The sequence below is a fragment of the Sceloporus occidentalis genome, unplaced genomic scaffold (assembly GCF_023333645.1).
Source record: "Sceloporus occidentalis isolate IW3139 unplaced genomic scaffold, rSceOcc1.0.p SCAF_16, whole genome shotgun sequence".
Classification (NCBI taxonomy): Eukaryota; Metazoa; Chordata; class Lepidosauria; order Squamata; family Phrynosomatidae; genus Sceloporus; species Sceloporus occidentalis.
In genome coordinates, this window is record NW_028316996.1 from 11,266,955 (window position 1) to 11,290,023 (window position 23,069).

Sequence of the window (23,069 nt, forward strand, 5' to 3'; positions counted from 1 at the left end):
TGGCCAAACACATCTCCCTACATGTGATATACTCACTTCCGGCCAGCACTGGCTCTGGGAATGCTGTGTGCAGATGTCCAGACGCTGTGCACATGTGCAAGTTCTATTGATTTGAATGGGAGCACTTTCCTGTCACTGACTGGCTGCTTCTAGCAGCCAATCAGTGTCAGACCATGGAGGAGGAAGGCAGCTGCTGCAGCAGCACCACAACGTCTAGGTCGCGTAAGCAGGTTATTTTGTTTTGGAAAAATGCATTTTAAAGTACTCGCATAGTATTTCAATATGCATTATTCAATGGTTGTGGTGTCAGGTACATTAAACTGTAGAGAAAAATCTTGTATGTCTTACAGCTTTAAAAGGAAGCTTTCATAAATAGACAAGTACATTTCAAGATGCCTCCCCCTTTTTTACAGTGGAGGATGGAAAATGCTTAAAATAGTGCCAATTATTTTAAATTAATATATATTATTTAGCAATTTCGACACCAAACTGAAGGTCTTTCTTTATCAAGTATCCATATGCACTGTATTGATACTTCTGAGGTTCAATTGTATTTTTCGTTTTCTATCCTTAATATGTCACCAAATTATTATTATTTTGCTGGTACCTTTTTCATGATTGGGTTAGGGACAATTTCATTTTTAGGTATAAAATATTTTACCAAGAGAAAAAAATGAGATTTCTCTAATTCTCAAGTACCGGTATTTCTTAGAGAAGATGTACGGTTATTACAATATTAGGACATTCAACTGGGAAGTGATGAACAAATAATTTACAGGCATCAGCAGGGCTAAGAGAGCTTGCTTAACTAATGCCGTTCGTTTAGGGACACAAGTCAGTGATTGATGTCTGAATGCTGTCAGACACCACCAAATAAACCCTGTCTAAACCTGCCCGTGCCAATGGTACACCAGCCACCAAATGAATTTTTTAAGCATACCATTGAACATTTTGTGCTTTCTTTTGATTATGTAACTAAAGCCATCACAAGTGGTAGATAGTCTGAAACACACTGTGAGTAATATACAAAATAGGCTGAGTGAGCACAGGGGGCATTGTAATGTCTATGCAGTGTCTATTATTCAGGTTATGAACATAATGTTTGGGCATTTACATCAAAGCATTCACTTCTAGATTTACAACATGGAATTGTGGCGTAAGATGCTTTCTTTCCTACTTAGGAATAAAATCGGATGTTTCTGAAAAAGGCAATCATAGCAGCATTTGGGTCTATGGACCGGAAGCTGAATGTAAAATTGTTTCACAATGTCTACAGTTTAAAGTGTATATTTAAACACTGGTTACATGACATGATCAACTGTTTTCATTTTTAATGGAATGGAAAGTAGCAATTCAAACAGTGACTTTGCAGGTGGATTATTCTTCAATGATTTATTGATGGAAGGTACTGGTGAAGCAGACCGTCATTGCATTTAGGTGGATGCTGGCTCAGTTTGGCTTGTCAGGTGGGGAGATGTATGAGCCGTAGCTTGGGTTCTCATGCTCATCCAGTACTCGTGAGGAGGGTATTTGATAAAATAGTGTAAATCAACACAACTCAGTGGTAAACTTGAAATTTCAAACTCAACAACACAGTCTCTCAATTTGAAGTGAAGATATTGGATGTTGGCGTTGTTGAGTTAGGTCATCCGAGCCACCACTGTAACTCAGTCAACAACTCCATAGACCTTAATGGGAATTCTTTATTGTATTTTACAAACTTTTAATGTGATGTTTTAATGAGAAAAAGTCTCAGTTTATAATGTTTGTTTATAAATTGTAGAAATTGTGTTTTTTATAACTGCCACACTTTTTTTATTTTTCAGAAAATCAACAGTGTTGGAACTAGTAATGCCGACATTACAATCCCCAAGCTTGGAATGTACCAGCTAGATGTTACTTTGAAGAGAGGAACTCATTTAGCTGCTCGGGATCGTGGAGGTATTGTATCACTTCATCGGACATTTCATTAAAAAAGTTTGACACGCCGACAGATTAAATATTTGTGAATGTACATACTCAGCACTTTTTACCACTTGGGGCTCTGCCATTACTTTTGATCTGCAGTAATTTAATGGTATACCAGGCAATGGTGCCAAAATTAATGCTGCCAGTATATATTAGGAATTTATAATGTGTCAAGCAGATTGGTGCCACATGTATATTATTACACAAAATCTTGTGGAAAGCCTTCCCAGAAGAGTGGAAGCTGTTATAGCTGCAAAGGGGCAGCCAGCTCCATATTAATTGTCCATTGTTTTGGAATAGGATGTCCAACAAGCTAACATAGGTGTGATGATGAGGCATCCATATACTTTAGTCATAAAGTGTATATATAATAGTTACCATACAATTGTCGTAAATTAAGTTATCTCCTGTACAAAGGACAGCATGGGTGCACCACTAAATTACAGAGGACAGGTAGCCTCCTCAACACATAATTTAGGGTATGCAATTTTCTCCTTTTCACCTTTTATGGCTATAGCTTAATAGATGTAATTATGTTTTAAATGTAGATAATTGGGATTTTGTTTTAAATTATACACGAGAAATAATGTGAAACAGAATTGTTTGGATATTTACAAGCAGTCATGCTATAAATAAATGCAATAATGCATGCTATCAACACAATATCTGTCAATATCCCCCACGGGTCTTTTTGAACAGTGTATAATAGAGTAATAGGTGGCCGAATTAGATTTTCACTTGTGAATATAGCAGTGGGTCTGGCAAAGCATGTTCATAGGAAGCTTTTGTACATGATTTCAAATGCCTTGTTTTTCTGTTGCTGTTTGTTTTAGCCCACTGATTAATTAAACCTAAAAATCCCCAATCGCTATGCCGTCTTTGTTTTAACTTATTTGGGGCTTTCCCTTTGGTCAACGCTTATTTTTTACATTCAAATGTCAGATAACCATCTATTACTACGTATAACTGGCATTGTGGATCTAGAAAAGCACAAAAAGCTTTCAGCACATCATAACCTCTACAGCCCGTTCAATATAATTTAGTATGTTTCTGTCTCATTAAGTAACTGTACAGTTGTCCTTCTTTGTATAATTTATTGAAAAGGTTTGCCCTTTTCTATGGATTATTAAATCTTCTAAGATTTCAAGCAGGCGCTATGTGGGTGTTGCTTAGTAGAAGGTTTGTTATGAGGTGTCGAGCCACCTGCTTGTCACCTATTACATTTCATATTTAAGATGTAGTGTAACCGAATCAAATCCAGCAGCACACGGCGGTATACGAAATTACAGACCAAGGACTCCTGCAATCACTTTATAATATGATTCTGGTTTATAAAATTAAGAATTCTGTATAATATAAATAAATAAATACAATTCTAATAATCACCAGTTTCAGATAAAATGTGGTCACTTCAAGTGAAAGAAAGAGAGATACCCACAAAGGAGATATACAGAGATATAAAGAGACAAACCATGATATGTACGCACACAATGAGTATGGAAGGAAGAGACAGTCCTTTAAATGCATGCACATAGACAAAAACAGTGTGTGAGAATCCAAATGGTTAAATAATGCTTAATTTCTTGAAGAAAACAATAATCAGATAAATTTGATTTGCTGAAATGTTATTCTTCATTTCCTGTATGCTATAGGCAATGGTGTACTATACACACAATATTGTGTTAAATTATACCTCAGACAATAAAAAAAACATTTATTTTGAAAAATGTTTATTTATTTTAAAATTACAGTATAAATATAAATCACAATGTTCTGTACATAGCAGGCACAAAATATTTAATATGCAAATAGCCAACACAAGATAAAAAAAAATAATATTGTGTGCAGTGGTTAGAAGTTATTTATAATTTGAAAATGTAAGCAGAGCTTTTTACATACAGGGATATTTATCTCTAGGTATTGGGAAATCCCATTAACACTTTTTTTTATTTCACTTTGAATGTGTAACATACAACTTCCACCTGTGGGACATGTACACTTTTGCCGACAGATATTGTAGTATACGTAGGGCACAAGGACCATGAGATATTAATTGGTACAGTTGAGGTAACTTAGATTGTATAATGTTTATAACACAGACATTGCAGGATTGTTACAGTAGCACAGATAAATCTAAAACTATGGAGGGAATGGAAAGCACACAAGGATAAGTGATTGCACACCTGAAATGTATGTGTGCGTCGGCCGCATTCATTTCTTATTGAGAGAAAATATGGCCTTTTAGCCACACAAACATACCCATATACTCAAACTAACACAACCAGACTCACACACTAACATACCCAGACATACACATATACAAACATACCCAGACACACATGAACATACCCAAAGAGAAGTGTTTACACACTGGCATCACCACACACACTAACATACCCAGACACACACTGACACATCCAGCCATGCATTAACACACCTAAACACACACTAACATAACCAGACACACACTGACACATCCAGCCATGCATAAACACACACTAACATACCCAGACACACACATGAACATACCCAAAGACGTGTTCACACACTGACATACCCAGGCACACATGCATGCATAGATACACACTAACATAACTAGACAGACATACATACAAACGTAGACACTTACCTTGCAAAGCCTTAGTATTTGTTTGTTGCAGCTTGCCCGGTGAGCTGCCACACAACCCCTCAAATCAGGGAGATGGAGGTGAGCCCGGGTGTTGGGACTTACTTCTTTATCCATACTGTCCGAGCATGACTCCCATCTATCTCTTGGGAGCAATTGCCCTGTTGCCCTCCTCAATCTGCCAATGGTTGGAAGTGCGGTTACCGCAGAGGTCTCATGCGACCCTATTTGGCCCGCAGCTCGCATGTTGGGTGCTCCTGATCTAGGACAACATGCATCCTGTGTCACTTATAGCCAAGCCTTTATCATACTATAAAACCTGAATTGATATAGATATAAACGCTCATCTACTCCCGTTACTAGCTCTGGCTTCTACATATAAGCAATGTCTGAGCTCAGGTGAATTCTGTGATTTTCCTGAATACATATTGCTTGTTACAATTCAATGGGAGGATCTCTATGTAGTGGCTGGCTTCCTAGAAATCGCTTAACGTCTGTGTGTTATTAAAGTAGTTAATGTATATTGTTTCCTCGCATGGAGAGTATTGGTGTCCTTCAGTGGTCAATGTGGTCAATTTGACATATAGGGTAGATCGGAAGCATTTAACTGAGTTTATGGTAATATGTTCACATCAATTTACTGCACTACGTATAAGGTTCCTGTGGGACAATATAAACCTGATTATCCTTTTAACAATAGGAAAGGAAAATATTATTTCATGTTTTGTGGTTGATGCTAAACTGTTTTCACCAATAATAATAACGACCACGCTTATGTATGTGGTTAGAGATTAGAATAGAGGCTTATTGATTTATGCTCATAAAACTGATCTTCACAACATTTGATAACCCAGTTCCAAATATAGAGTGTTGCCAAGTGGACAGTATTTAAGCAGGCTGACTTCATAGAAACATAGAATTTGACAGCAGATAAGAAACACGGAGCCTGTCTATTCTGCACATTTTTATGATGAAAAACACCAATCTTAATCAGTCATTGGTCTTGTCATACCTATCCCATACATACCCTTACTGTATATGCCTCTACCACCTCTGTTGGGAAGGTGTTCCACCATAATCCGGTCTCTCTCCGACAGTAGAAGCCATAACTACTCATATGGACAGGCAGACTTGATCTAATGTAGTGGATACATTGTAGTTACTGCTTCCAACATAGCTAAAACCTCTGTGGGGGTACGTAAAGGAACACTCCTGCCATATTTTTCCCTTTAATGCATATGATAGCTGTGTGGTTGCTTTAAATTTTTATGGTGTCCCTTTTTGCTATACATGGAGGGGGTTCTGCAGAATCCCCCCCAATATGCAATTGTCCCTTTCCCCATCCCCAGCTAGTTGCCATGTAAGCGTATTTATACACATGCGGATTCCTAACACAGGACTATTTTATTCCCGTTGATAGAACACATTAGTTTTTGTGTAACATCTTTACGTGGAGTTCAGGCTGTATTATATCACCAATCATTCATTTAATGGGTTTGGAAGAGAGGATTTATAAATGTTTAATGCGGTTCTCCGGAAATTGGATTTTATTTTTGGGTTTTTTTTTATGGATTGTGATATTTTGGCTTCCCCTGTGTAATGTAATGCAATATGTAGACACATTATTTCTCGCATTGCCCTTAGTTTACCCCGATTTCCCATTGTGTCAAGGGATGGTTTTATTGTAAGTCTTATTGCTTCAACAGCACAGGTACAATACCCAGAAAGATTTATCTGTGTGGTTATCAGACCAAGTGGCCTCAGATAAATATAGCTTTTTATGGTTTTCTTTGCTTTGGCTTTTTTAAATTTATTTCATAGAAATTAAATAAAGATATGCCCACTAGGAACAGTCATGAAAATGATAAAATAAAGGGAAAGTGGAGGAAAAAATTATAAAAAAAATAATTTAGCATGTTTAGCTGATCTCAGTTAAACTACTAATCAAGTGAAATTGTATCATTGTACCATGAATCATTATTTTACTTTAAAATGTTATGCATAGGTAATTCTGAAGAGCTAAGTGAACTCAAGTGTGGTACAGCGTGAAATTCCATGGTCAACTGCAAGTGGTATTATTGGAGTGGGGTCACCAAGTGTTGAGGCCCATGGTGTGTAAAGGTCGCCAAGGCTTTGCTGATTCATAGCTGAAGAGTTTGAATCTTCCATTGGCATTAATATCAGCACAAAAAGCAGAGCAGCTGCATGTAAGCCTCACATCGCCAAGTACAATGCCTAGTGTCGGATTGAGTGGTATAAAGCCAGCCGCCGCTGGACTCTGGAACAGTGGAAACATGTTCTCTAGAATCACCCGTCTCGGCAGTCTGATGGGTGCATCTGTCTGACTGCTTTGTGCCAACTGTAAAGTTTGGTGGAGGAAGGATAATGGTATGAGGATCTTTTTCAGGAGTTGGGAGTAACTCCTTACTTCCAGTAAACGGGAATCTTAATGCTTCAGCATACCAAGACATTTTGGACAATGCTATGTTTCCAACTTTGCAGGAACAGTTTGGGTAAGGCCCTTTTCTATTCTAGCATGACTATGCCCCAGTGCACAAAGCAAGGTCCATAAAGATGTGGTGAGATGAGTTCGGTGTGGAAGAACTTGACTGGCTCACACAGAGCCCTGACCTCAACCCCATCGAACACCTTTGGGATGAACTGAAAAGGAGATTGCGAGCCAGGCCTTCTCATCCAACAGTCAGACCTCACAAATGCTTTAATTGCTGAATGAGCAAAAATTCCAACAGAAACACATCAGAATGTGAAAGCTTTTACAGTTGCAAAGGGGGGACCAACTACATATGTCTATTTATTTATGTTGCGATGTCATAAAAGTCCCTGTTGGTGTAATGGTCAGATGTCCCAATACTTTAGTATCCTGAATCTATGACAAGACCAAGGATTGATTAAGTTCTGAGTCTCTATATCAGGAAATGGGCAGACCAAATGTGCGGATTGGTTCTTATGTGCTGTCTATATTATGATCTTGGGTCATGGGGCAATTGGCATCTGCTTCATAAGGGTTTTTTGCCTTCCTCTGGATCAACACAGTAGGGACACAATATGTATATAGGTTGAACTTGATGGACTTTGGTCTTTTTTCAACCTTATGAACTATGTTACTATGTTACTATGTTACCCCGCAAAATTATCTGTACTCAAAACAATGGTCAGGTACATAATGACAAACTCCCTATTGTTATTACTTTGTTAAACCAGGTGATTCATTACGTTCTTAAATTGGTTTCTTGATTTACTTGGCTGATTCATTCAAGAATTGGGGGGGGGGTCATTTTGCTTTAAGTTATAGAGGACAGCAATATAATAAAACAGGGTGGAAACGAGGGTAAATCAAGAAATAGTTTCTAGACGGGCAGTAGAAACTGTAATGCAAGAAATAATCACCGAGGGTAAAGTGCAAGGAAAAAAAGATTAACACATTTAGGCTTAAAGTTTAAGATACATACTTGTAAAAGTCAGGTTCCATGTACTGTGCTGAATGTCTGAAAGTTTTCTTATCCTTTTTAGTGCCGGGGTAAATATTTTTCATTTTTCCTTAGAGCAGCCCAGCCAAATTTGCATATTTTTGCTATATCTATAGTAAGACAACAATGTTATGAAGAGCAACAAGTTACACAGGGAAATCTATATATTTGTTCTCGGAACAAATTAGCTATTGATAGAACAAGAATATGTTAAGGGATCACATGATATAGTGGAAGAAAAATGTTTTCCCCTATTATTTCCACATAAATGCCAAACCAAATATTAAAAGTAACAAACTAATTTTCTGAAAAGCCCCCACAGCATACATTTATTCAATAGATGTGGCTATACATACATGTGGATTGCACATAAAGCCTCTGTAGGTGATGCTATGTAAACGGCATATTGTAGGGTAAGCACACATTAGAAGGGATTCCATTTATTATTATTATTAATGCTAATAATTTTAGAAATAACATTTAGGTAAAATATAGGTCCACAAGTATGGCATTTACTTTGTACTATGGATGCATCTGCTTATGAGGACTACTATTCCAACCACCCTCATCAGCATCCTGGCAAAGAGTGGCGGTAAAAAGGGAATTGTAGTCCACAAAAGCCATCTTTTTTAAAAAAATATATATATATATTTACATAAATGTGGCTGTGTGTTTTTTGTTTTACTTTGGTTTTACATTGTTTTTATTATTTTTAATCACTTGATTACTTAACATTGTAGCGAGCAGCCAGGTTGTCTGGCTTCTCCATGTACCAATTGATCATGTTAATGTTATAAACGGAGAAGCGGTGATTCCCAGTTTGATCATTTTTTATATTTCTTTAAAAAATGTCACAGATTGTACATGTGATTCTCACTAATGAAAATGCTAAAGCTTGTTTTCACTTTTTCATTTAGTCTGTTCCTTTTTTCTGTTTTGGAGATTTAGATCTTTAATTTGCCAGCTTATCTCAGTTTTACATGTTTCCAGACAACAATTTGTATTGAATGTGAATAAGAAAAGTAACTTTATACCCTAGTACACAGGTCTATCCCGAAGGTGAGGCAGAACTCAAGGCAGATTTACTGAAAGTACTAGTTCGTGAAACGTACCTTGTTATATTTGTCCAACTCATAGGGCTACAGCAAAATAACCTTCAAACTTTGTGGGGTTTTTTTTACATTTCTAACTTATTTAAAGATGTGCATAATCCCTAGGTCTTGCCCTACCATGTTGGCACAGGTTGTTTTAATGGGTGCTTGATGTTTCAGTGTGCACGTGCTCTTGAAATAGCTAAATGTCACCCTAAGTTTTTTTTAAAGATGGGTTTTTAATGTTTAATGGTAAACTTTTAACAGTTTCCCATGAGAATGAGCACATACTTTTAGTCAACAGTATTACTCTTGATTTGGTTCCTTAACACTCTGAGACGGGTCTGTGATGAAAAACAACTGATGTATCATATAAAATGTTTGTGACCATTAACACCATCAGGCCTTCTTTTTAATAGATATACAATCTAATAAATCTATATTGTGGACGGGAGGATAATTCTTAAATATAAAAAATATGAAAAAGATTTGGAGTATAAACTGTCTTACTTGGGGGTACCAAGCAACCCTAAGTGAGAGTATGAAGAATTTTCACCTTGACTGCCTTTTTCAGCTGTAGGTCTAGAAAAGCTGACATACAAATTTCCCGGACTAGATACAGGTCAGAACGAATATATTCCAACCGTACTTAACATCTAACCCTGACTTTTGTTTATGCTCATTGAAAAACTTAAATGTACTGGGAATTGCCTTTGTTTCAAAATGAAAGGAAAATCTGAGGGTGCCAAATCAACATGGTATCCACGCCACTGTAACCAACAATGTCGCTAGCGTCAGATCCTGTATCACTTAGATTACCTAACATTTGCAACAATGTACCGTATGTACTTATTACAAACCACTTTTTAAACTAAAGTAAAATTTGCTTCTAGGGTGTGACACTGGTTCAATTATATTCAACAGTGTATTTTACTTTGAAGGTATGGTATTTTGCTATTAAAAGACTTTACTGAGCTCTTCCCTTTGCAAATCAATGCAATCACTGTGTTACTCACATAATTAGTTACTCAAGTCTGTCTAATAAATATATATATATATAATTTTGCACATTTTGAATGTTTGACAATTGAATACTTTTTTTAAGTTCAACTCACTGAACATACCAAAATTGCATCACCCAATGAATGAATTGGTCTCCATTGCCTGAGGATAACACTCTGTCCAAGTTCCAGGACTTGCATTCTGAAAATCAATTTGTATTCATGAGTCTGTTAAGATACTGGTAAATACAACACTTTCCTAATATTAACATGGCCTCGGGAAGAATTTGTTTATTCCTACTGTTCCAAAGGAGGTTAAGTATTTGAAAACTTTAAAGACTGTATCACTTCAAGAAAGTGGTAGAACATGATGCTAATTCTTCATTGAGGTGGGTGGATAGGCTAAAGAGTAGTGTTTCAAAGAAAGAAAGAAAGCTGTCAGCTAATTTGGTCTCAGAAATACACAAATCTGTCCTGCACATGAAAGAATTAAACAGACCCTTCTTTCTGCACTTTTATGCATATGATAGCAGAGTGTCCCCTTTTCTTTAGGTTTCCTTGCTAATACTTGGAGGAATTCTGTAGACTTCTTTCCCACCACATCTTCTGATGCATAAAAACAGGACCATGGAGGGTGGGTGGTAATGCTGAAGCATTGGAGCTGCAGCTTTTTTTTAAAGTACTTTATTGTTCCCTACAAGTTAAAGGATGTATATTAACATACTTATACAAATTGCCTTTTCACTTTCTTCATTGGTGGGTCTGTATGTGACACTCAACTGATGTGTCTTTTTAGAGTAAAATAAACAAATTAATCTAAAATTAACCTCAATAGCTAAGATTTTTGAAACCCCATTGTCTTCATAGTTAGCCTATGTTTTATTGTTGCTTTTAATTGCTCTTATTGGACCTAGAATTTTTCAGGTTAGCCATGGAACCTGTTTAGAGGACTTTGCTGCCATCTAGTGGTAAAATATCTTCTGACAGTTTGCAAACATCCACCTTCAGAATGGTGAGATTATTTCATTTTAACACAGAATGCTCAAGTGGTATTAAAAAAAGGCCTATTTTTGGAAAGGGCTTAAGTCTAGGACATGTTAGCATATTTATTGTTGTAGTGCATGTTGTTAAAAAAAAAAATGCTACAAAAATTGTCCTGCAATACATTGCAATGAAATTGGAGTAATTTCATGATGTCCTGTGTTTAGTATAGTGACCAGGTGGTCCGTCATATTGCATCAGGTCCCCGTGCCTCAGTCAATAAATTCAATAAGGTGCCAATCGTACTTAACTCGCTGTTTAGGAGAACCGATAAAGAGACCCATACAAAATGCAACCAACGATCATCTCACCACACTGGATTCCTTTGGGTCTGTCGCGGGAATTTGTCTGCAACGTCTCAGAGAAACTACAGCTACATAGTGGGAAATTCATCAGAATCGCGAGTGATTATAGCCCACATACACTGGGAAGCCCTGTGTGGGCCAACATAAGGCTCTGACCATCCTCTATAAGGGATGTATTATGTACTTGAAAGGGCGAGTTAGCTCACCATTATACTAAAAGGCTCTAGCCTTGAGAATTTGTGGATTGTATGACTATATTAATTTCACCAGAAGTAATGTAAATTTCATTTGATGTTACATAGTTACATAGTTACATAGACTGAAAAAAGACATGCATCCATCAAGTTCAGCCTTTCCTATATCTGTTAATTTGTTGCTGTTGATCCAAAAGAAGGCAAAAAAAAAACCCCGGTACCCATCTTAATTATGTGATGTAAGAAATTATAGGGCTGAGCATTGCAGCCGTGATTATATGGGCTGGATATTTCAATTATATATATATATATATATATATATATATATATATATATTCTCCTAGGTAAAGTCTAAACTGTGTCCTAACTACAAAAATGGCATGGTCTCAAAAGAGGAAAAATGTGCTCCAAATCCTGCACTCTAAGGGTAAAGTGTACTACATTTACACTCCATTCAGGGAAATGGGAAACAAGGAGTCTGGCAATTCAGTAATTAATCATCAGCCTCTCTTTTTCTCTCTATACAAAATAATAATAATTATAATAAATGAGCCAACCAGTGCATGGAGCAGGCAGTCAATATCCATTATTGGATGAGCTTGTCAGCTTAGAGAAATTGCCTGATTTAACATGCAGGGATCAGACGTTGTCACATAGCAAGTGCCCTCCCTCCTGCCAACCACCTCCCGCCATAAACAATTAGGAAATAATAATTATGTGTGCCTACCCTGCAGTATGTTGCGTATCGCAGCACATATCGGCAGCGTGTGCCATCACATATACTGGATACGTTTTCATTACTTTTGCTATTTGTTTTTTTGTTTCCCCCCATATACAAGGGGAAAAGTATTTTTTGTAATTTTGCTATTGTATCATGTGATGGATTGCACAATTTTCCTTAAACAAAGACAAATCCCAGAATGTTGCCAACTGCTAATGTAGAAATATGTACATATATATCTGGTTTTGGACTCGGAGACAAATGATTGCTGGACGATGCAGAGCAAATGAACACTTTCAACAAAGTAAAACTTTTCTGTTGTTTTGCATATCTATACCCATGCTTTATATTCAATATAACCCCCCCCCCCCCATCTTTTGGTCCTGTTGCTACATTTTTTAACTTGTGATCTGTCCTGCTTATCAGACATACCTTTGATTTGTCCTGTCTATCAGATGTAACCACTTTTTTTGTATTTTGTTACTTAAAAATTAATTACTTAACATCTATATATTGCTATGTGTGTAATTTACTTTGGAATAACTTATCTCAATTGCTTTCTTTTAAAAGGGACAAGCGACCCTTATGTGAAATTTAAAATTGGTGGAAAGGAAGTGTTTCGGAGTAAAACAATACATAAGAACCTCAATCCAGCGTGGGATGAAAAAGTCTGCCTTCTGATTGACACTCTTAAAGAACCTTTATATGTAAAGGTAAATATTCCTTCTGTTTATGTGACAGTGGAGAGTCTGTAGTTCATTGCCTTTATCCTTTTCCTATAATTTATGGCATTATTAATAACAAAAGAAATTATTTTTGTTACTCTCGTTGTAATTGCCTTAATACTAATCATGATGTTCCCCTGTTTTCATACAGCGTCCATTTTTTTGCGCCCGATGTCTTTGTGTATGTTTACAGACATTGCGATATGTATCTGTATTTCGCGTTGCATGTTTGATTTGTAGGATTGCTAAATTGTTTCACCTATGTTTATTCAATGTTTGAGGGTCATCTTAATTGAAATTTTAGTCTTGGTTTATTTAAATGTTTCTAGTTTGTCGTTTATGGAGCAATGGCGCCCTCTAATGGCGTAACAAAAATTATCAAGAAGCACCATCAAAAGTAGACATTAAAAATAGACTATTGTGCATATATGTAATGCTATACCAGGAGTGTTGTTTTAATTATTGCCTTATGGGTCTCTATTTAGAAAGCAAAATCATCAATTTCAGTAAAATCTGACACACAATGTAAGTTTCAATGTATTAGCTATTACTCGAAACAGAGCTAGCAAGTCATTGAGGCAACTTTCCACAAACTCTTTTCAACTTTCTGATGGCATTACTCTCGAAAGAGGTCATTTTTCCTGGTGGTGAAATGTTGCCTTTACCAGCACCTTACCAGTTACCTTTACCATCAGAAGGTAAATGTGCCCAGAGAGCTGAGTCCTTGTGCATGCCATCTTTTTTTCAATAATATGGGCTGTCAGAGAAGACCCCTGAATTTCCAACTGGCCCATATATACAAAGACCACCACCAACTGCCCTTGGCATTATGAAAAACCTGTCATTGTGGTGAGGTGAATGTGAGTACGTTACTGGATATCCTAGAACACTGTCATGTGTTATTTCAGGTACGGCTCCTTACTAATCTAACTTAATAACTCTATTTTTTTTTCTTTCCCCCTAGGTGTTCGATTATGATTTTGGTCTGCAAGATGACTTTATGGGATCAGCATTTCTTGATCTGACTACATTAGAGTTGCAAAGGTGAAGTCATGCATTTAATAGCTTCCCATTCATTCCTAAGAATAATGATACGTAGTCCAGGATGGCAGAATTCTTTAGTGAGCCGGAAGACATTCTCAGCTTAACAAAAAATGGTAGCAAAATGACTTTTTCGTGGCCCAAGCAGTGTGCACAGAATGTGTTGCTTCAAGTGCATAAATCAAGTAAAATAGAAAAAGGCTCCAGGCACTCATGGGTTCCATCAGGCAGATTTATTGGAAGAGACGACCAACAACGTTTCGACCTCATCGTGAGGTCGAAACGTTGTTGGTCGTCTCTTCCAATAAATCTGCCTGATGGAACCCATGAGTGCCTGGAGCCTTTTTCTATTTTGATTTATTGGGGAGCTGGCCCTTCCTGGCACAGCTAAGCACCTGAGTTCCTGTGGGGAGTGAGTGCAGATTCCTGATTTTGGTGACATAAATCAAGTAAAGGCATGTGCGCATGCATCTTCTAAGCCTGCCATGCGACGTGTAACATTGTATATTGTTATTTTTTTCAAGAGGTGTAACAAAATATTGTGTCTGTACCAAATTTGAAAAATTTGAAAAATTCTGAATATTTGTATATAATTAATATTATGCCCTACCTACTCATGGTAGGTCTTTCCTGTCCCTTTTGGAGCATGTTACGCACATGTCTCTTTATATCCAAATATTTCACACCCATTCCCTACCCACAATGCCTCTTTTTAATAACACGGAGCATCAGAGCAGTCAAAAGGTTTATCATCAGCTATTCTTCTTTTAATGGGTACATTGCATTCAATGTTAATTGTATGAATTAAATATAGACCAAGTAGCTATTTTCATATAGGATGGAGTTGTCCCATTATGTCACCGCTTTTTGAAAATGGCCAAAATATATAATAAACTGAAAAGCACACCAAAACTGAATTCACTAAAACAAAATAAACATGGAGGTGGAAAAATGTGATAATTGACCTGTAAATCCTTCAAACAGTACCATGGGTAGTCCTATATGATTTATCTATTGTATATTATATTGTGCCCTGATAAAGGTCCCACATTGGGGGCCAAAATATGCATTGCTAAAAAAAAGTCTGCATAATGTTGAGTGTGGATGAACATTTCATTTTTCCCCAAAAATAGCCAGTCTGCTGTACTCATTTTGCATCACTCAAGTATGTAACTGATTAGGTCTCTATTTAAAAATTCAGACCTGATCTCCCCCCCCAAAAACACATTATAGGTGAACTGATACAAGCTTGGAAATGCCAAAAAAGCCTGCTTTCTTTTTGACGACCTGTATATGTAAGGGCAAGCTTGCCTTATGTTTATGTAAAATGAAAAAGCAGAAATACTGTGTGACAGTGGCTGTCCATAGCTTCACTTTTTGGTGCTTATTATTTTGTGAAATATGTCTGTGCGTCTTGTTGCATGTTTGATTTTTAGGATTGCTACATCGTTTCTCTCATATTTATTCAATATTTGCACTGTTGCAGATTGGGGGTTATCTTAATCTAAATTCTAGTCCTGGTTTCTTTGACTCTTTTTACTTTATCATTTATGGAGCAATGGCGCCCTCACATGGCGTAACACAAATTAGCAAGCAGCACTAACAATAGTGGACAATGAAAATAGCATTGCTTCATTACTTAAAACACCAAAAAACTAAGTAATTTATTCATTAAACACAAAATTGTTTCAACATTTAATCCCACTTTCAATTTACTGGTGGGTCCTAATGTAAGACCCATTGCTTGGAATTGTGTAGGATATACTTGGTATTTTGTATTTTATTTTGGTATTTAGAATCACATAGTCCCACATGACTAATGGGCATATGTGGACTGCTTAACTATGAGTGTACCTCTGTGTTTTTCTTATTCACCTGATGGCCTGTTTATTAGCTATTGATTGTGCCGTAATAAAGGTCCCACATTGGGGGCCAAAAATGTGCATTGCCAAAATTAGTATTTTTTTTCCTGCATAATATTGGGTGCATGAACAGTTCAATTTATTTCCCAAAACAGCTAGTCTGGTCCACTGATTTTGCGTCACCATATTACTTATCTACTAAAACCTGATGTCCTCAAAAAATAAACGCAATATACTGTAGGTGTACTGATACAAGTTAGTATATATATATATATATATATATCTCTTGGAAATGCCTGAAAAGTTAATATTTTGGGACAGCTTGTCACGTTCAACCAAGCATGACAGGAATAACAAAATAATCTGTTCTAGAAAATTAAGCAGGAATTTGTTCAGCTGTCATGAACTAGATGTTCTCAGCACCCCGGTAATACACTTTCCAAATCTCTTAGCGCAAATGTCAATTGTGTGTTGTCTGCTGGCTGTATTGATAAAACAGAGTTTATATATATATAAGCACAGTATCCAGGGACCTAGTATATATATATCTATATATATATATATCTATATATATACCGTATTGGCCCGAATATAGGCCGCACTTTTTCCCCCCACTTTAAGTCTTTAAAGTGGGGGTGCGGCCTATATTCGGGGTCTAGCGCCCGACGCCCGGGACATGCAGTCCTGGGCGCCGGGCAGGCAGGGGGGTTAGGATACAGATCCCCCGCAGCGGGGCAGGGGACCCGTATCCTACTCTCCGATACGCTCAGAAAGCCTCCTCTGCCAGCACTTCCCAAGGGGGGAGTGTCGGCACTGGAGATTGTCTAAGCGCATCGCGCAGACGTTCACCGGCAGCAGCGATGAGCGTGAACGACCTCCGCTGCCGGCACGTCTGCTCGATGTGCTTTAACAATCTCCCTTGCCATGAATTTCCACGGGGGGAGTCCCGGCAAGGGAGATTTTAAAGCACATCTTGCAGACGTGCCGGCAGCGGAGGTTGTTTATGCTTGGATCGCCACTGCCGGTGAACGTCTGCGCAAACAATCTTCCTTGCCGGTACTTGCCACGGCGGAAGTGCCGGCACCAGAAGTTGAATACACGTTATGCGTAGATGTCCCCCGCCGGCCCCGGAAGACCCCGTGGAGTCTGCACCGGTAAGTCTGCTGGGGGGGGGCATCTTGGGGACAGAGTAGCAGCATATCTCGGGGTGGGGGGGTAGAGTGGCAGCATATCTCGGGGGGGTAGAGTGGCAGCATATCTCGGGGGGGTACATCTTCGGGACAGAGTGGCAGCATATCTCGGGGGGGTAGAGTGGCAGCATATCTCGGGGGGGTACATCTTCGGGACAGAGTGGCAGCATATCTCGGGGGGGGCAGAAACTTTTTTCTTTAAAAAAAGCACCTAACTTTTAGGGTGCGGCCTATATGCGGGTGCGGTCTATATCCGAGCCAATACGGTATATACTAGGCCCTTGGATACTGTGCTTTGCTTCTTTCAATCATGCACAGAGCGATATAGGTATCAAGATTCTGTACACCATGCCCCTTGCTGTATTTATTAGGTGTGTTTTTTCATCACACATCATGTGCATATAATGAGAACAACTTATTTATTCAATAGTGTCTTACAATTAGATAAAAAAAAGTTCAGTCTTATTGTTATAGTGATCCAGTTTATCCTTACAACAAGTAAAAGGTGTGACAGGTTCCAGAAGTTTAATGTATTGTATATCTCTTTATTCTTTTATAGTACTAAGGATATTGCATTGAATTTGAAGGACCCACAGCACCCTGACCATGTACTGGGAACCATACATTTGTCTGTCCTTCTTTCTCCAAAAGACAATATATCTATTGATTCAGTAAGTCGTTTGTGTTACAGTAAGATTAACATTTAAACACGTGGTAAGATGTGAATTGTGTTAATTATTGTGTTAATAATATTAATAATACTTTTTATTGTTTTCTTTTACTGGCTCAGGATTGTGTTTAGAGAATGCAATTATTTATTGAAATCGCGTGACATCACCTGCTATTCATTTTGGTTTATAACAAGCTGTGTGTCCTCATAGTCAATTGAGAATTATTGGTCTTCTAAAAGCAGGTAGCGCAGCGAGATGCAAATGTTAAGTTACTGTATTTGCCCCAGTATAGCCCATACTCCATTCACTACTAGGGCTGCACGAGAGAGCCGTGAGGCTAGGGAGTCTGTTATGCAACTGCCACCGAATATTAAATAATGACTGACAATATAGATAGCTTTACATGGCGTGATTATTGTAATTTTTTGTGTAATATAAATACAGTGGTATGAAAAAGGCAGGTGCGAAAAATGTTCTGGGGTAAGAATGCTTTAAAAATAGACATGTTAATAGCCTCAAATCATTGAACAAGATGCAAAGTGAGTGAACAGAAGAAAAATCTAAATTAAATCAATATTTGGTGTGACTACAGACAGTAGATGGGCCAAGGTCTGATCGCGAAGTGGTTGACCACTGCTTCTATGGCCCTCAGCGTTGCCCGTTTGTGCTTCTTCAAGAGAGCTTGGACAGAACCTCTGGAAACCCCTGTCTGCCTTGACAGTTCTACTGCTGATGAAGTATAACTACCTTGCACCTTGTTGCTGTGCTCAGTCTTGCCATTGTGTATACCTTTTGACATTAAATTGTCTTGTCACTTTGTTAGTGAGTTTGACTGTTATTCACCCAGTTTTATTCCTCCTACACAGCTGTTTCTGTTTCAGTTAATGATTGTGTTTCAACCTAGATATTAAATTGATGATCATTAGCACCTTTGTGGTATAATTGTTTAATCACACACCTGACTATATGTCTACAAAATCCCTGACTATGAGCACACGTACCTGGAAGAACTGATGCTGTTTTGTAGGCAAAAGGGTGGTCAAACCAAATATAGATTTTTCTTCACTCAGTTTGCATTTTGTTAAATAATGAAAACACGTGTATTTTTGAAAGCATTCTTAATTTATATATTTTTCTTTACACCAGGTTCTCCATGGCCTGCTTCCCCAGATCTCCAGCTCAGTTTATTTTTTCTCCTGGCAGAGGAGTGTTATTTGTCCATATAGCTGTATTATAATATTTGGACCCTGATTGTTAATGAACGAAATGTTAAATAGTGTGCCCCACACTCACATTTGGCGATGCTGGTGCCCCATTATAGCCGTCCGACATTGTGCTTTTATAATTGCATGAAATATAATAACAAATGTGAACTGTTGCAAATTTTAAAAGCTTTTCAAACCAAATGGCTATAGGTGTATTGGTCCCAGAGAAGACCGAGTCTGTAGAAGTAACTAATACCTTTTGTTAGCACAACATAGCCATAGAGTAGCACTTTGTAAGTATTCAAGAGGTCTCCAAGGCATAAGCGACTCTACAGTAGGAGTACATTTTCCTTAATGAGAGCTACCTGGGCGAAAATGTATTGAACAAAATGGAATTTGGAAGATATGCTGTATTTTATCCATTTAGATTTTTGTTATCTGGGTTTTTTTTATATAGCGCTAGCTGCATTCGAATACATACACCACTGCTTCCTTCATACATGAAATATGATGCAGTAAGCACTAAAAGCTACCCATTGGAGAGGGCAGCTCCTCTTTTGTCACATTCTGTTACTGGTCCACTAGAAGGTATCACTCATTTCTACAGACTCATGTAATATGTGGAAAATGGCCCTATACATATATGGACCTGATTTACTTCATTAATATATTTCCATTTTTCAGTCTTTACCAATAATTAAGTCTGCAGAGCCGGTAAGAATCTCATGAAAGTGCTTTTACTCCATGTCTAGTGTCTATAAAGTGTTTGCTGTAATTCATTCAAACTGCATGCTAACTTGGTCTGTTGGACTTCACTGCATGATCTGCAGATTTCAGTCCCATCCATTACCTAACGTGCATGTTCATCAATTCCGTAAATACCATAAAAACATCTGATTTCTAATTGCATACAAGTGCAAGAACGTGGGTACTACAAATCCATGCTATTTAATATGGAGATTCAATGAGATTTCTTATTGGGTCCAACATATTGACAAAGGAGATTATCATAACATGGAATGACAAATAGGTATAGAGGCACATTTTTTTTTAAATCAGAACTCCCATTAATTATATATATATATATATATATATATATATATATATATATATATATATATATATATATATATATATATATATATAATTTAAGCTGTCACCATAACACTTTATTCAAGAAATTATAATGACACCCTGTGTATGGAATCCTCTCTTACATATTAGAGATAAGACTGCAGTTCTGTACTATGGGCATATTCATCTTAAATGATATACCCTTAATGTGGATGCATGTAAAAGATGTGTACGTGTATATTTTAGGACAGATCATAAATAATTGTACACTGTTTCAGATTACTACATATATTACATATGCTGTGGTTTTACTAAAATTTTACATTAAGGATGGGGTGTGCATAGTGTTGCTATGAGTTTATATTAATATTTCAGTTTTACAAACTGAGTCTTAGAAGTTTTTAGTATTTAACATTTTTATTTAGAAGTTTTGAGGCCAAAATATTTAATGAAAATAATATCTGCGACAGTTGGTGATTGTTGTGTAGCTGCCAACAATGATTGTGACTGATTAGATGTGCTGAGATGCTGTTGGTTTTATTAAATCTTACGTGAATGATATATAGGAAGGAGGTAGTTGTCACATTCAATACCCGCTTACAAGGATGACAATGCCCCTTTTCTGCTGATTAGAAAGTGGAATGGGCTTGGCTGTGTTTAGCAGACAGCGCATTTCTGGGGCAAACTTCTCAATGTGAAGCCATGATAATGGAAACCAGCCGAATATGCCTTTGGATAAGAATTATTCTGTATACATAATATCACTGTCCGCGTTCTCCTGGCATCCGCCAGACCCAGATTCGTCCTTCAGACTTACAGATAGTGAAGGCCGATTCATCACTCCAGAGAGCACTTTTCCACAACCACTTTTACTACAACTTTATATCAAAATATATATTAAAATATTTTTATTGCTCTTACAATAGAAGTATGCATCAGAGATAGTAATTCTTTTGCAAGTGTGATTAGAATATTTGTTGTATTTTGCAAAGCTTTGTGGCACTTTTCTATTGCAACATACTCAATCCCTTTCCAAACAAAACACCCATTTATCTTTTATTAAGTATGAGTATCAGAAAAAATGAATGCTGGTTCTGATAGAAAGGCGCCAGAACACACAGTGCATCGCAGTTTGTTGCGTATGGGGCTGCGTAGCCGCAGATTAGTCATGGTTCTATGTTCCACTGCTGAAAGCGCCTACAAAGGGCACGTTAGAATAAGAACTTGACCACGGAGCAATGGAAAAAGGTGGCCTGGCCTGATGAATCACGTTTTCTTTTACATCACTTGGATATATATATATATATATACATACATACATACATACATACACACATACTCAAATACAACACATACACATCCATGCTAACACACACAAACACTTACATATTCATACCAACACACACCCCATCTCACACCACTTACACATACATGCTCACAGACAAATAATTACACGTACACATCTATGCTGACACAAAAACACTTACACATTCATACTTAAACATTTGCAATCAAAATTATTCAACCCCCATTGCAAATCGGGTTTATTGTAAAAATGTACAAACTTTCAGTTGTTTGCAATGAACACATCAAACAAAAGCAATTGAAAAAGCTCAACATAATCAATGCTTTGTATGGTTGCCACAAATCCAACTGAAAATATATCTTATAATAACTTCTGCAGTCTCACAATTTCTCAACGCCCTAAACACAATTCCTCATAACAGCACAAATATGCAAAACAGATGTTGCCTCAAGCATGCCTGATCAAGGGCTTCATTAGTTCATCTGGTGCAGATGAAATACCTGGACTGCATGTTAGAAATATGTCAACAAATGGTCCAAAAAGTTAAGAGAAGAGATCACAGCCTTTCACAAACAATGAACAGGATACAAAAAGATGTACAAAAACGAATGTACAAAAAGTTAGAAGCATAGTTTGCAAGTTCAAAGTTGAAGGAACATTGGTTACACTACCTGGGTGGCAGCAGAAAAAGGTAGCTAGCAATGGCTTCAACCAGATTTCTGAGAGTCAGGTTAAGAAAAACCCTTGAGTGGCTGCAAAAGACCTGCAGCAATACTTGGGGGCAACAGGCACTTAGGATTTAGTGACATACTAAACACGGAAGGTTTCCATGCAAGAACTTCAAGACGTACACCACTACTGACCCAAAAGCACAAGCTTGAATATGCTCAAAATCATATATGGTAAATAAGCCACAGAAGTTTTGGGATTCTGTTCTCTGGAGCTATGGAACTTTTCGGCCTGATGGATCAGGGGTATATCTGGAGGAAGAAGAATGAATCGTACGCTGAAAAGAACACTCTACCTAGAGTTAAGCATGGTGGTGGCTTAGTAATGCTCTGGGGCTACTTTGCAACAGCTGTGTAAATTGTGTCAATTAACCTGATTTGCAAAGGGGTTGAATACGTTTGATAGACATTCATGCTCACATAGACTTATACACATTCGTGTTCACATACACTTAAACATAGACATTCATGCTCACATTCATTTATACATAGAAATGCATTATCCTATACACTTATACATAGACATGCATGCTCGTATACTCTTATACATACAAATGCTCACACACATACATATTGGCAATGTCATTTTGATTTAAATTCTATCAGGTTTATGTTGGAATCTTTTTCATTTTTTGCATAGCCTATCTCAGGTGATCTTGTGATAAAGTTTAGGGTTGACAACCTTTTTATTTACACAATGCATTTGCTTTTTCAACCTTCTCTGTGCACATCAGACTCTGCATGCGTGGCTGGCGTGTTACTGAATATGCTGTTTCATCCGTGAGCCTCCAGAAGCCTTCATCCCATGCCTCTCATTCTAAGTTTTCCTTAG

At 37.4% G+C, this 23,069-nt stretch overlaps 1 protein-coding gene across 1 annotated transcript in view; it reads left to right on the forward strand.

Annotated features, from left to right (window-relative positions):
* Window positions 1–1,835: 1,835 nt before the first annotated feature.
* Window positions 1,836–23,069, forward strand: part of LOC149303034 (multiple C2 and transmembrane domain-containing protein 1-like) — a 196,687-nt gene continuing 175,453 nt past the window's right edge. The window contains exons 1-4 of the mRNA XM_089481753.1: window positions 1,836–1,941; window positions 13,006–13,148; window positions 14,125–14,204; window positions 17,813–17,924. Of these exons, the coding sequence (XP_089337879.1) occupies window positions 1,881–1,941; window positions 13,006–13,148; window positions 14,125–14,204; window positions 17,813–17,924 (396 nt within the window). The 5' untranslated portion in view covers window positions 1,836–1,880. The remainder of the gene's footprint in view (window positions 1,942–13,005; window positions 13,149–14,124; window positions 14,205–17,812; window positions 17,925–23,069) is intronic.